The following is a 13,294-nucleotide window of genomic DNA, read 5'->3' as shown; positions in this document are numbered from 1 at the left end:
TAATTTGTAATAACTAATAAGCGTCTATGACGCGTCTAGAATATACTGATTATTACTCATATTTATATTTTTGTAAAATAATTATTAAGAACTATTATCCATTTAAAGTTGATACATACATTTTAATCACTCATAGGTAGAGTAGAAAAATTAGTTGTTTAAATTTGAATTTAGGTTCAACCACTGTAATAAATAAAAAATATCTGCTTAACAATATTTTACTGTCAACAATTATTATTTGAAAAAATACTTTGTAATTTGTATCATCACATGATACTCCTGAAATGGTACAAACAATTTAAGTATTTTGAAAATGTGGTGGTCACTACTCAAGGTATTCATAAAATACTTGGTGAATCACCCTATATACCTACTGTTACGAACGGAAATATATTTCACAGGTATAATATTTATATTAGAGACAAATATACAATGGCGTAGTTGGAAAATTATATGTGTACGCGAAACGTCAAAACTTATTTGTCACGAAAGGCTAGGAAGAGCAGTAACAATTTTTTAATTACGTATATAGGGTGTCCTGTAACGATAAACTAACTAAAAACATCGTGTATATTAAACAGTATACTATTTATATATGTTTAATTTGAAAACTTCTCGAAAACAACCCTGCGTGGCGTTCGCGTACGTCCCGCGCACATTATAAAAACGTTTTGTGGGTGTGTAAAAAATATTATTATTAATACTACTATTATAGGACTAAGAGTTTTCGATGTTTTCTGATAGCAGGCGGTCGATCCGTTCGGCTTCGACGACGGTGTCGGGCAACTTGATGTTTTTGCTTTCCGGAAGAGTCATGGTGATCGCGGCGGCCACAAGCGCCGTCACACCAAACACAAGCATGGTCACGTAACTGCCAAAGTATTCGGTCTGAAATTTTTTTTAAAAATAGGTCGGTAATAAGGTGAATCGTGCGAACCAAAAAACATGTTATACTATATACAGAAATTGAGATGGTCATGCCGATGACGTAACTTCTTTAATGATATTATATTGACTTCTTTTCACTTATTTTGGCTTTATGCTCCTACCATCAACTTCAATGGAGGTTTTTGGAAGAAATTGGATCATTCCTTTTTTTTAAACTTTTGATTACATTTTAAGGAGATAACGTGGCCAATTAAATTTAAGATAACGAAGAAGATTGTCTGTTAATCCGTAAGAAACATAAGATACGAAATAAGAGTGTCCTACGTGATTTTTTCCTATAATTATATAACATCAGTTTTTAGTGTGGTCGTACAAACAGTACATAATCAAGGTTTAAGTTTGGAGGCTTAATATTGGGTTGACGGCTCCTGAATTTCAGATACAAGAACTACATACCAATTTCATGTAATAATTGTACCACAATGATGCGCGATCCTAATAAAACGGATGTAATATATAAGACATTTTTATAACTAAGTCATAAGCTATAAGTTTACAGATCTCTCAAAGTCCGATCGTTATGACCGTTTCGGAAAAATCGTTGGCGTAATGTATAGTATGACGTTTTACATACCAGCAGCGTGGTCTGTGGCGCCAACATGGATCCGACTCGACCGATCATAGAGCACACGGATAACAGGGTCGCTCGCATTCTGGTTGGGAATATCTCCACCGTCAGCATGTAGATGACGCAAAATGCGACGGATATTGCGAGCTTACTAATTAAGAATATCGATAACTTAATTAGAAGGAATGCTGTTTTGAAAAAAAAAAATTTCAATTTCAATAAATACGATTAAGTATAAATTAGGAGGTCTGGAGGTATAGGTACTTTAAAGTTTCAGCTTAGATTTTAGATTTCAGGTATACTCACTGTCCGGAACTAAGTTGTATAGGAAACTGGTGAAACCACTCAAGATAAACATGCAGGACAACGACATTTTTCGGGACAACCCTTCCATAATTAACCAGTTCAACAGGCAGGCAGGAATCTCGATGAACTCTACCAACGAGAAGTTCAGATACTTATCGCCGGCGATGTCAGTCGCGCATATTGTCAGTCCGTAATATACCAGTGTTATCGCTATCCTGTGTAAGTTAAAATAATATAATATATGTGTAATTGTGTAATTACTGCATTATCCAAGTTGTTTATATTAGGTAGTCGTTATTATAATATGATAATGTAATCCAATCAAAACGGAACTTAAAATATAAAACAACAAATTGGCCGTCTTGTAAATACTTTTGAATTGTAATGGAGTCTAAAATATAATATACTGTATATTCTCAGTAAATATAGATGAATGCGACTAGTGATTACCAATTTATTTTCGTCTCCTAAGGCCCTAACCCCTTTCCCATTTTAAACCACCAAATATTTACGTAAGATTTATAATAATTAGTTTTTTGGAGTTGTATTGTATATAAGTTCAGATATTTGTATATTTTAAATTATGTTTTTTTAGTTTATAATTTAGACTCTCTAGGATGTTTGCTTACAAATATGTGTAATTTATTACTATAACGAATTGATAAAATAATCGCAGTGGTTGCCCAGGATTCAATTTTTTTATTAGGTTTTGATGATATATTTTCCTAACTACAATTATTTACTTCACTTTTTAAAATATTAATACACTTTTAAGTTACTGAATTGACATCAGTATTTCATTAGTTATTACGATCACCATATTAGTTATATCTGAAAAAAAAATTATTGTGATCTAGTTATTTTTTTTTTTTTGTTTAGGTGGATTATTTCCTGTTTTTATTTATGTTAGTTACTACTTACGATTGTGAAATGGTGTCACATTTTACACAATAACTATTTTACTATTGTGAAATGCTAGTTTTTGAGATATGCTCAATAAATATTCAAACATTATTATTAATGATTTATCATTCACAAGTGCTTACGTGATCTAAACATGATCCTCCTGTAGTCCTGTTTCTCTTTTAATCTGGTTGTACAGACTACCTAACAAAACCATACCATACATTTATTAAATGTAGATAGTCACTGCAGTCTAAGATGTTATTAAGTATTATATAGGTACCTACATCAATATTTATATCACATTTCATAACATATTGCGTAGAAGATTGTTTGCAAACTTTTAAAAAAGAGTTTGTGTCACCCCAAGGGTCTATAAATTTCATAAACTGTGAAATTAAAATTCCTCTTTTTTCAGTAATTTCTAAAGTAGATTTAAAGTTGGTATTTAATTATTTAAATAAATTACTTTGGTATACCTACCTATATAATGCAATAATTGTTAATAAAAGCTATCGTTCTATTGTTCTGCTTTATATATTTTTGAGTATTGAAAATACCAGCAGGTAGTACAGTTTGGTAAATTATATTGACCATTGGGTAAAGTTAGACCTGTTATATAGTCAGATAGACCTATCTATATAGCCATTTCTCCATTATTATTATAACTGTTAAACTATATACAATTCAACAAAACTCATCAGCATTTTTATTTGTATTTCCTATGTTCAGAAGTATATTAATATTTTATTATTGATTTGTTTAAATAGCAATCCATATATTTCCAATGCATCTTCATAAGCATAATATATTTAGCAATAGTCATTGGGAGATTGATTCTAAAAATATTATTAGACATTATTAACATGTGAATCAGGAATACATTTACGATATACCTATTGGCTATTATATGTATAGGTATATTTTTATTTTCTTATACCTAATTATAACTTATAAGCAAGTAATTTATCAAGGTAAGGTTAATAATTTAATTTTCCAAACATAGACTAAGTATGTTTAAGTTGCACCGATTCTAAAATACGAATAGGTACAAATAGTAATTTATTTAGTGTGTTTTTAATTTTTTAATCTGTTGTAATTTATAGATAATAATTAAAAAAATATAGATCCTAAAAGCTTGATTAGCATGTTTTGTTGCCTATGTACAAGATTATCTGACCTAATTAATACAATATTATTATATGACGTAATTATATAGTATGTAAATTAACTACAAATATTATAAAGTAAAAAATAAGTAGTCCACCGCATAATAAATAAACAACACTCCCCTTTTAAGTGATTAATAGATGGTTATAATTTATGAATATTGAATATACAAAAACAATATACCGTCGTAGTTATATACTTAGATATTTAAAAAAAAACTGAAGTTTAAATCTGCAGTACATAATATTACTTGAATATTTTTGTCCGGTTCATATTTCTTACAAAACATCGTTCCATTATATATATGGGACCCATATTTTTAATTTATTACTATATTACGCCATACTCTTTAATCATTTCCCACACGAAATACAGTTACAAATACCCAATTACAATTATTACATTTTACAAAGGTAAACGGTCGTATAATATGTGAGTTCCTAGTTTCCTACACGAACAATGATTAACTAATACATTAGTTTCTACACGGCGATAAAATTAAATGCATTATTTACTTAAACAACATTAACATAATCTGAACTAGGTATACAAAAATAAGTACCTATAATTATTATATTATTATCAAATTATATTATATTATAAAATTATAAATAATATGAATGGAACTTTTAATTATTGCGATAAACGTTTTACACTTATAGTATTACTAGGTATATATACACGGATTTAAAAATTGTATTTACTATTTCTATTTCAATGATGTTTTACTTTTTACCAGATAAAGCATTTAAAAACATGTTATATTGAATAATTAAAAAATTAATACAATTAGAATAAAGCCGTAATCTAAATAAATTTGTGTTAGATTTTGAGATATCAATGCACCAAGCAATTAATATTTTTAGGGTTTATTATTATTTAATCGAAGCTGAGTTAGAGATTTTTTCGTAAATAATTTCGTGGTGGAAAAACCAAAACATAATATAACAAATGAATTTTGTGATTGTTTAGGAACTAATTACATAGAGGGTAATTTATTATAGAACGTGCTCCCCTCCCCCTAAAGCCTTTGTATTTTGGCTACTGCTAGTTCTGATAACTTTACTACAAATGTTTGTGAAAGTTTCCAATTCCGAATTTAACTCAAATTGTTATCATTGAAGTTTTAAAAATGTTTCATACAAATATATATTTCAAAATAAGAGCATCAGATTTCAATAGAACTAAAAAAAACCCGAAGAAAAACAAAATATATATAAACAACCTATCAGATTACAGTTGTAAAAATATATACAATACTGTATGGCTATGTGCAATGTTTGGGTTTTTGTAATAAACCACATACAATGATCTTAGATTCTGATTTAGCGATGGATGTGATGATTCTACACTGATGTGTTTTATTTTAGATTCTAAGCGAAGCGATGAATGTATTAAATTAATAAGGATGTGTGTTTTATTTTTTTATTTATTTTTGTGTCTGTCATCGCCTTTTAAGGCAGTAAAAAGGCTTGGGTTTTCTTCAGCAGTATCTTTTTTGATAAGAAAGTGAATCAATTTGGTACTTTGAGAGGTCAAAAATAAAAAAATTCTTAATAGTTTTCAAAAGTGCAGGGAAAACAAAATGAAAAGTTGGGCAAGTGGGTGTCGTTCTGCTGTACAGTAGGTTCAAGTGGGTCACTGTAATAGATAGTGTTAAATTTTAATTCAATGATATAATATCATTGTATAAGAAAAATGATTTATAGCGAAGACTTGCAGACAGCCTATGATATTACTATAAGTATATAATATGATAATATTATTGTAATTGAAGTAATTTATATATAATCTATTTACGTGGAACATTGTTTTAAATTTTCAATCCTTAGCCATAAAAGTTGAACATTTTTTAAATTTTTAACTACGAAAAAATAAAAAAATAATTAAATTTTAAATTTAATACATTTTGTCAAAATCGAACTTTAAATGCTTACAAAAAAATTGTGCCTATTTATTTTTAATATTTTTAAAGAGCTATTGTAACAATATATCAGGAACTCTTGTATTATATTTTCACGCTTTTTGACCCAACAAATAAAATTGTATTGATATTTATAGAGAAAAAAAACTAAATTGAAATCGTCCGTAAACAGCTCAAAACAAGTTAAAATATTTTCAAAATTGTATGGTGTGTAGAAAATGGGAATATAAACATTCAGTAAAATTTTTATGCATCTACATTTTTTCGTTTTTAAATAACAATAAAATAAAAGAATATTGCTACATGAGAAATGTTGTAAAAATATTAACTTCAAACGCACATAAAAATTTAATTTAACTTTCATGTAGGCATTTTTTTTTGAAGCGTAAAAATTTTCATTTAATTTGTGATCTTACCACACGAATGAACATCTGATCAACCTAAATAATATTGTTGGTGAGCCGATTACGTCTTTTAGAATATTGACGTATTTCGCGTCGTTATCGTCGTCATAATTTGTCGTCTGTAAAAAAATATTTTTTATACATTTTTCTTATAACAACTATGGTTGAAATATACAGGTTATTGCATATCGAATCGGATTGTTATCATAAGGAACAAAATGGCTGCGTAAAGGGATATCACAAATATCAATTTTTCTTATCATCAAAAATCCGCCGACAAAAGCTAACAAATTCAAAATCCCGCACTTACATACTCGATTATTATTGGCTCCCTTTACGCTGCCATTTTTGTTTTTATCATCAAATATATGCAATAACCTTGTATATTTCAACCATGATCACAACAAAATAAATGCTAGGTAAGTAATTTTTTTAGCAAACAATCAGAAAATAACCTCTATTTGTGTGTTAGGACGTAGTACAGGTAAAGACTTTCTGTTAATACCAGCTATTCTCTTGAGCACGTCGATTACTCTGTCGTGTTTGCCTTGCATTTCCAACCACCTCATCGATTCTTCCGTTAGCCTATGTATGAGAAAATAATAATAATATTGTATTAATTGACGTTAAACAACATTAATCCCAAGATAATAACCAAAGGTATGACAAGAACAGCAATCCCGGGATGTTGGCTATCTGCAACAAAAGCCTCCAGTCTTTCACTAGGCTGGCGATAAAAGCCACCAATATGGCACCAATGGGATAGAAACATTCCAGAATCGAATAGTATAGAACTCGGTGATTAGGAAGCACCAACTCCATCGCTGACATGTGACATTATAAACACATTATATAGATCCCAACAATAATAAACTAATACACATCTAAATAGCATACACGATGTTATGTGATTGTAGATTTGAATATTTGAATAATAAAGTAAGTAGTTTCATTCAATTTTTGAACCTTTTTGATGATATAGAAAATTAAAGCTCATGTTTTTTAAGCCCTCAAGGTTTCACTTTTTCAGTTTAATTTAATCGTTAGTTAACACAATTAAACCATTTTTTAATTTTATCTATTAACTAGCTGATCCCGTGCACTTCGTTTCCCGGCAACCGATAATTATTATTATAATAGCTTCAAAAGCCAAGGCAACCATTTATAAACAAACGTTTCCGTCGGAACTCTCAAAATTCCCGTCTGAGCACCTCCCGGGGTTGGTCCTCTCCCTTTTTAAATTAGCCTATCTTCTGAAAAGAGGTCTAATCTATATATATAAAAATGAATGTATATGTGTGTGTGTGTCTCCATATTATCATGGCAACCATTTTTATACAAAACATTCCATCGGAAATTTCAAAATAATACATAATTGGTTGCCATGGTAATATTAACACACACACACACATACATTCATTTTTATATATGTAGATTTTTGAAACCATTATATTTTTTTGTGTGGGTGAAATAGTTTACTTACTATTTGAAAGTTAATTTATCAGTTAGCACTTAGCAGGCTGTCCAGTAGCGTAGCTGGAGCTGAATCAAGGGAGAGCTATTTAAATACTATATTATTGTATTACATATATACTGATATACCTATTCCTAGGCTATAACCGTAATTAAGACATCACCAATAAAAAATCAAAGGAAGGGCGCGGGGGGGGGGGGGGTGCATCATTCACCCATGCCCTGCCACAGCTACGCCACTAAGGCTGTATGTTTCTTTATATTATACTGTTTTAAACAGAAAAGTATTATTATTAATAAAAAAAATTAAAAAGAAAACTTTATTTCAGTTTTAATATATTATGTATTTTTAATGTTTGCACAGTTAGTTTTGCATTTAAATATTAAAACATTTTTACGTACAAGGTACAAACTACAAAGTAATACCTATTTGTACGAGTATAATGTAAATTGTTAGATTATAAGGCAACATACTTGTCAGACTATTACATATTTACATTATTTTTTTTTTTTTTATCGTTTATTTAAATATACACAATCTGTAAATGTTGTTTTACAATAAGTGCATGTGATGGAGGTGATATGGCTTGAGTGGCTGGAGATAAGAAGCCACCCATTGGAGGCACTTAAGGTTAGGATTTTAGGCTAGGATTTTAATTTGCTAGTAAGAGAGGGCAGGATTATAAGATTAGGGGTGGTAGAGGTATGAACATTTTTAAATTAGTAGGTCACGACACCAGGTACGTTTTAGACGCCTTCTGGGGTCACCAGGAATAGCGTTGGTGGATAGCTGGGAAATCAGGGGATTATGATGGCTGTGGAACTTGGAGTGTGTGCGTTTGTGTTTACATTATTAGTAGTCAGTTGTATACATGACAGTCTACAATCAATATGAATAATAATAAATTGTATTCATTTATTATTTGGCAATAACGGTTGTACCTAACTTAAAAAAAAATATTTTAGATAATTTATATACTATTTATTAATTCAATGAAATCAATGTGTAAAATTATTTAATTAATTAAATTGATTACAGATATGTCGTATAAAGCAAAAAAATCTATGTGCTATTTTGTATGCGAAAACATCTATACGCACCTCCTCCCAGAAAATTACGGATTGTAGTAATTTTGTGCAAAGTATAGTGAAAACGCGTAACAGTAACGAAAAACAGTTTTGTCAAATTTCGTGGAAACCAGATAAAGATTTAATAATCAAAATTAGGTATGTAATACAAGTTATGACTTACGAGAATTGCAAAAAAAATAACCATAAATTGTATTCTCATTCATAATTTAAATTAATTAAAAAATAATTAATAAAAGATATATTACCATTTTATAACCATGACATTGAGAATGAAATTACCTAAAAGTCTATAGTCTATACGCGTATTCAAATATCCGAGACTTAGCTTGACAATAATGAAGTGATTTCCAGGGACTGGAACCTTTATGATTTTATCGGTTTTGGTTTAGGTTTCGGTTCTCAAAAACCGAAAATTTCGGTTTCGGTTCTGGTTTCAGTTTTGAAAAATATCGAATTTCGGTTTTGGTTAATACCGGTTTTAACCCTTATTATTTGACTTTTTTTTTATCAATAAAGTATTCTTTTATTCTACTATATAAAAAAATGAACATAATATTAATAACCTCTTTTTAGTGACAGGTATTTGTAATTAAGTGTAACTATTTCAGAATTTAAGTAATATTATAAAAAAATGAATTATTATAAAATAATATATTAAAATAAATAAATACATTTTAATATTTAAAATAAATAAAAAATTATTAAAAAAACAAATAAGAATGAATTTTTAACACACTTGGGTGACTCATGTTTCAGTTTGATATAATAATTTATAACTTACATATAAAAATATAAATGTAAACAATAGGTATATACCGCGCTAATGAAGACGGAGAACAGTTTAGTAGAATTGTCGTACAGAGCATAGTATAGAGAAAAGAATTAACGATACCCGCATTAGGTTTAGGTATTTAATATTATCAATGCAGGCATATTGGTAAGGTAACAATTATAATTTATAATTTATATGACAACTATTATAGCATTATTTTCAGAAATTCTACATCAGCTGTTGCAAATTCCGATTCAATAATAATATTGATATCGATTATATGGAAATTAGAATTTGGATTTTTGGTATTTCTTTTATGACAATTCTGTTGTACTTGTACACATAATAATATTCTTATTTCTTAGCATTAATAAACTTTTATATGTCTACAATTCTATAATTATTTATTATTACCTACTAATAATTAGTTATTACTAATTTACACCATAGATAAAATATCTATTGGATTTTGGAACCGAAAAAAACCGTAAAAACCTCTACATTAAAATATAGGTTTCGGTTAAGGTTTCGGTTCCTAAAAAAATGTATTTAAGGGTTCCCAATATTCCAATGGTCCGGTTCCGGTTCCAAATATTTAAAGAGTTCCGGTTCCAAAACCGGTTCTTTTCGGTACGGTTCCAGTCCCTGTAATGAATGCATTGATATTCAATATGTTGACCGTGTTTCTCAATTTTAAATTTAAATGGACGAAAAGTTGTGCTAGTGTAGCAGCACCTACCTAGCAGCTACCTACCAAAATGGAACCAAATCAAATATAATAGTACGTCACTCGTGAGTCGTGATCTATAAACTATACCGTCAAATAAATAGTTGCCATTGCAATATACAAGATTGTTGAGGATATCCGCTTCTTGGCTGAATGTATGCACTTAATCCCTTAAGGAATACCAGTGATTTCTATCGTTGTATGTAGTTCAACGAACCAGCACATTCAACAAATTATCGATTTCATTCATTATGTAATTCTACAATATTGTTGGCTGCTATGTTTGGCTTTGTTTGGGAGGATCAGCTGTCATAAAATAAAGATTTTCATCTTTTTACCCATATTTATTAGATACTGAGTGGAGACTAACGTTGCCTTTAACAGCCAAAACGGAGAACAACTTTCAGCACTCCTTCAAAATGCTTTTAGATTTACCATGAGTTTTAACAGAACAAAAGTTACTATAATTCAGGTGATACGACTATTAACGCTGCAGTTTTTCAGCTGAAATTAGAACATTTATAAGTCCAAATTGATGTCTCGTTGTCCGTATGCATAGTCAATTTGTGTGACACATAAATTGACTAATGACTATGCATATGGACAATATCACAAATCTATAATATCTGCGTTACCGATCGTTGATCAAGATTCAAGATCAAGACTACATTTTGTAAAATAAATAATAAGTAATTGTTCAAGTTTTTTTTATATAATATATAACTCGTTTCACCTGAAAAGCGTTTAGATGTTAACACATAAAAAAATGTACTGCCCACAACTTTTTTTCTTATTAATTTAAAATTTAAAATACCTATGGACAATTTTCTTACCTAATACGAAAGTGACTGTATAAATACCACTAGAAACGATGGAAGTCAACAATTCCAAAACCAGGAACATCTGGTAATTGACCGAAAACGACTGAATGATAGATATTATGGCTGACGTAACAGCACAAAATACCATAGCAAACTTTCGACCAAACCTGAAAATTTCCGACATTATCATAATCTGAGTTATTAATCGTTTTCAGACTTTCAGTATATTTTTTTATTTGTTCATAAGGATTTATTTTAATTCTTCTTGAGTTACATATTTCAATATTTGGGATAAAACAATTTCATTCATGTATCGAAATTTGCAAGAATCTGTAAACAATAACTTATATTTTTTAAGTCACTTACTATAAGGACTTAGCCGATTAAGGTATAAGTATAATAATAATATATGCATTTTGTGAGGTGATTGTACAAATAAAGTCATTGTTGGTAAAAAAAAAATTATTTTTATGGTAATGCATATTGCGTATTTATTAATTATAGTCCAGAATTGAACGATTGTGGACACTCACTTGTCAGCAATGATTCCGGTCACGGGTATGCCGATAAACTGACCGAAGTTGTTGACCGTGCCCACCATCGATAGCTTCCATTTTTTTTCCTCGCACATAAGTCCAAACTATACAACGTGTCACAAAAATACAATATATATATTATACATTATACTTACCAATAAAAAAATGGCATTATACTCACCAATATGGCAATATAATATTATATAAAGACACAGCCCGGCTACGACGCCTCTAATAAACTTGTTAAAATGTATAACCATATTAATATTATATTATTTTAGACACATTTAATGGGGACAACGATGTATAGGCTTCACTGCTTTCATTTTAATAATATCGTTGTATACATCGATTTATTGATTTTATGTGTTGAAATATTTTTGATTAAACTACCATTTAACGATATAAGAAAAATCTATATGCTACGTATTTAAAACACGCATCACTAAACTTTAATTTTTTTTCCTTTATTTATATTAACCGTAAATATTCATGATTGCATGCGTGTACTTTAGCCCAACTACGACGCCGCGTGAACGTGATAAAGATTTTATCGTTTTCATATTTCTTAAAAATCTGACATAATATAGGTATCTGGACATATTACATATTGACAATAAACTACAGATATGTAAGGTTTATGGTTTAGTAGTCCTGTGTGTGTAGTGGGCTTGGATGTTGTGAACACGTTGAAACACTCCCGCCTGCGTATGGCGTATCCATAATAAGGGTTTATGTCTTATGATCTCTTATACGTTCGCTATACTGCTACAGGGCTATACAGAATGTCCCGAGAAGATTAATTACCTATCAGATATCTCCTGAGATAATACATTTATCAAAAGTCTGTTTTTTTATTAGACTTAGGGCCCGTATTACAATAGTTTATATAATAATTATACTTTATAGCGTATATTTTATAATTTAAAATAATATATAATATTATGTACCTCCGTGCCGATGGTGTTCTCGATGTCTTCGAACACCCATCCGTCACGGCACAATTCCATCGCGTTGCTATCGAAGTCGCCAGGCGCGCACCGCGAACCGTTGGCCGGATTTCTGGAATACCGCTGACACTTGCGTGGTAGTCCTGTGTCTTCCCGGTAAGGCGTCGTGAACCGCAACCATGCCGGATCGTAAGTCCGTTCGGCCGGGTCCGGTGAGTCACATCCCGGTATCATACACCTGTAATATTTTGTGATTTTAACGAATCTCCAAAGTTTAAGCTTCAATCATTCTTACAAATTAAATAAGGACTCGGACACTCAAAACATTGTTAACCCTTAGGTACTATTATTGTTTGCATTAAAAATCTTTAATCATAATTCATAATATATTTTATGGGTGTCAAAAATTAGTTATTCTTCAGTTGGTACAATCATTTTAGTAGTATAGGTAAAATGATCTAAAATAATGATACATTGTCGAATTATTAAAATTTTTAAATTACCTAGTATAATAATATGACTAAGGCAACCTACTGTAATCGGTTCACATAATATTTTTTTGTACATGCGATTACAATAATTTTTTCGCAGTGGTTATCAGATCTTTTTTACTCTTTTTTGATAAGCTTCTGAGTATAATACCATCCAGGTTTCTATTCAAATGAAATTAATTAAATTCCCTATAATATGCAATTGATTA

General features: G+C 29.7%; 1 protein-coding gene across 1 annotated transcript in view; it reads right to left on the bottom strand.

The window, feature by feature from the left end:
• Positions 1-583: 583 nt before the first annotated feature.
• The window catches only part of LOC100167082 (solute carrier family 22 member 5), a 52,871-nt gene continuing 40,160 nt past the window's right edge, over positions 584-13,294 (bottom strand). Inside the window, exons 2-10 of the mRNA XM_029490327.1 lie at positions 12,595-12,832; positions 11,642-11,748; positions 11,121-11,275; positions 6,879-7,047; positions 6,679-6,808; positions 6,236-6,342; positions 1,823-2,037; positions 1,523-1,704; positions 584-888 (exon numbers count right to left, since the gene is read on the bottom strand). Of these exons, the coding sequence (XP_029346187.1) occupies positions 718-888; positions 1,523-1,704; positions 1,823-2,037; positions 6,236-6,342; positions 6,679-6,808; positions 6,879-7,047; positions 11,121-11,275; positions 11,642-11,748; positions 12,595-12,832 (1,474 nt within the window). The 3' untranslated portion in view covers positions 584-717. The remainder of the gene's footprint in view (positions 889-1,522; positions 1,705-1,822; positions 2,038-6,235; positions 6,343-6,678; positions 6,809-6,878; positions 7,048-11,120; positions 11,276-11,641; positions 11,749-12,594; positions 12,833-13,294) is intronic.

Source organism: Acyrthosiphon pisum, chromosome A2, assembly GCF_005508785.2.
Source record: "Acyrthosiphon pisum isolate AL4f chromosome A2, pea_aphid_22Mar2018_4r6ur, whole genome shotgun sequence".
In the NCBI taxonomy this organism is placed as follows: Eukaryota; Metazoa; Arthropoda; class Insecta; order Hemiptera; family Aphididae; genus Acyrthosiphon; species Acyrthosiphon pisum.
This window is presented reverse-complemented; position numbering and strand designations above follow the sequence as displayed.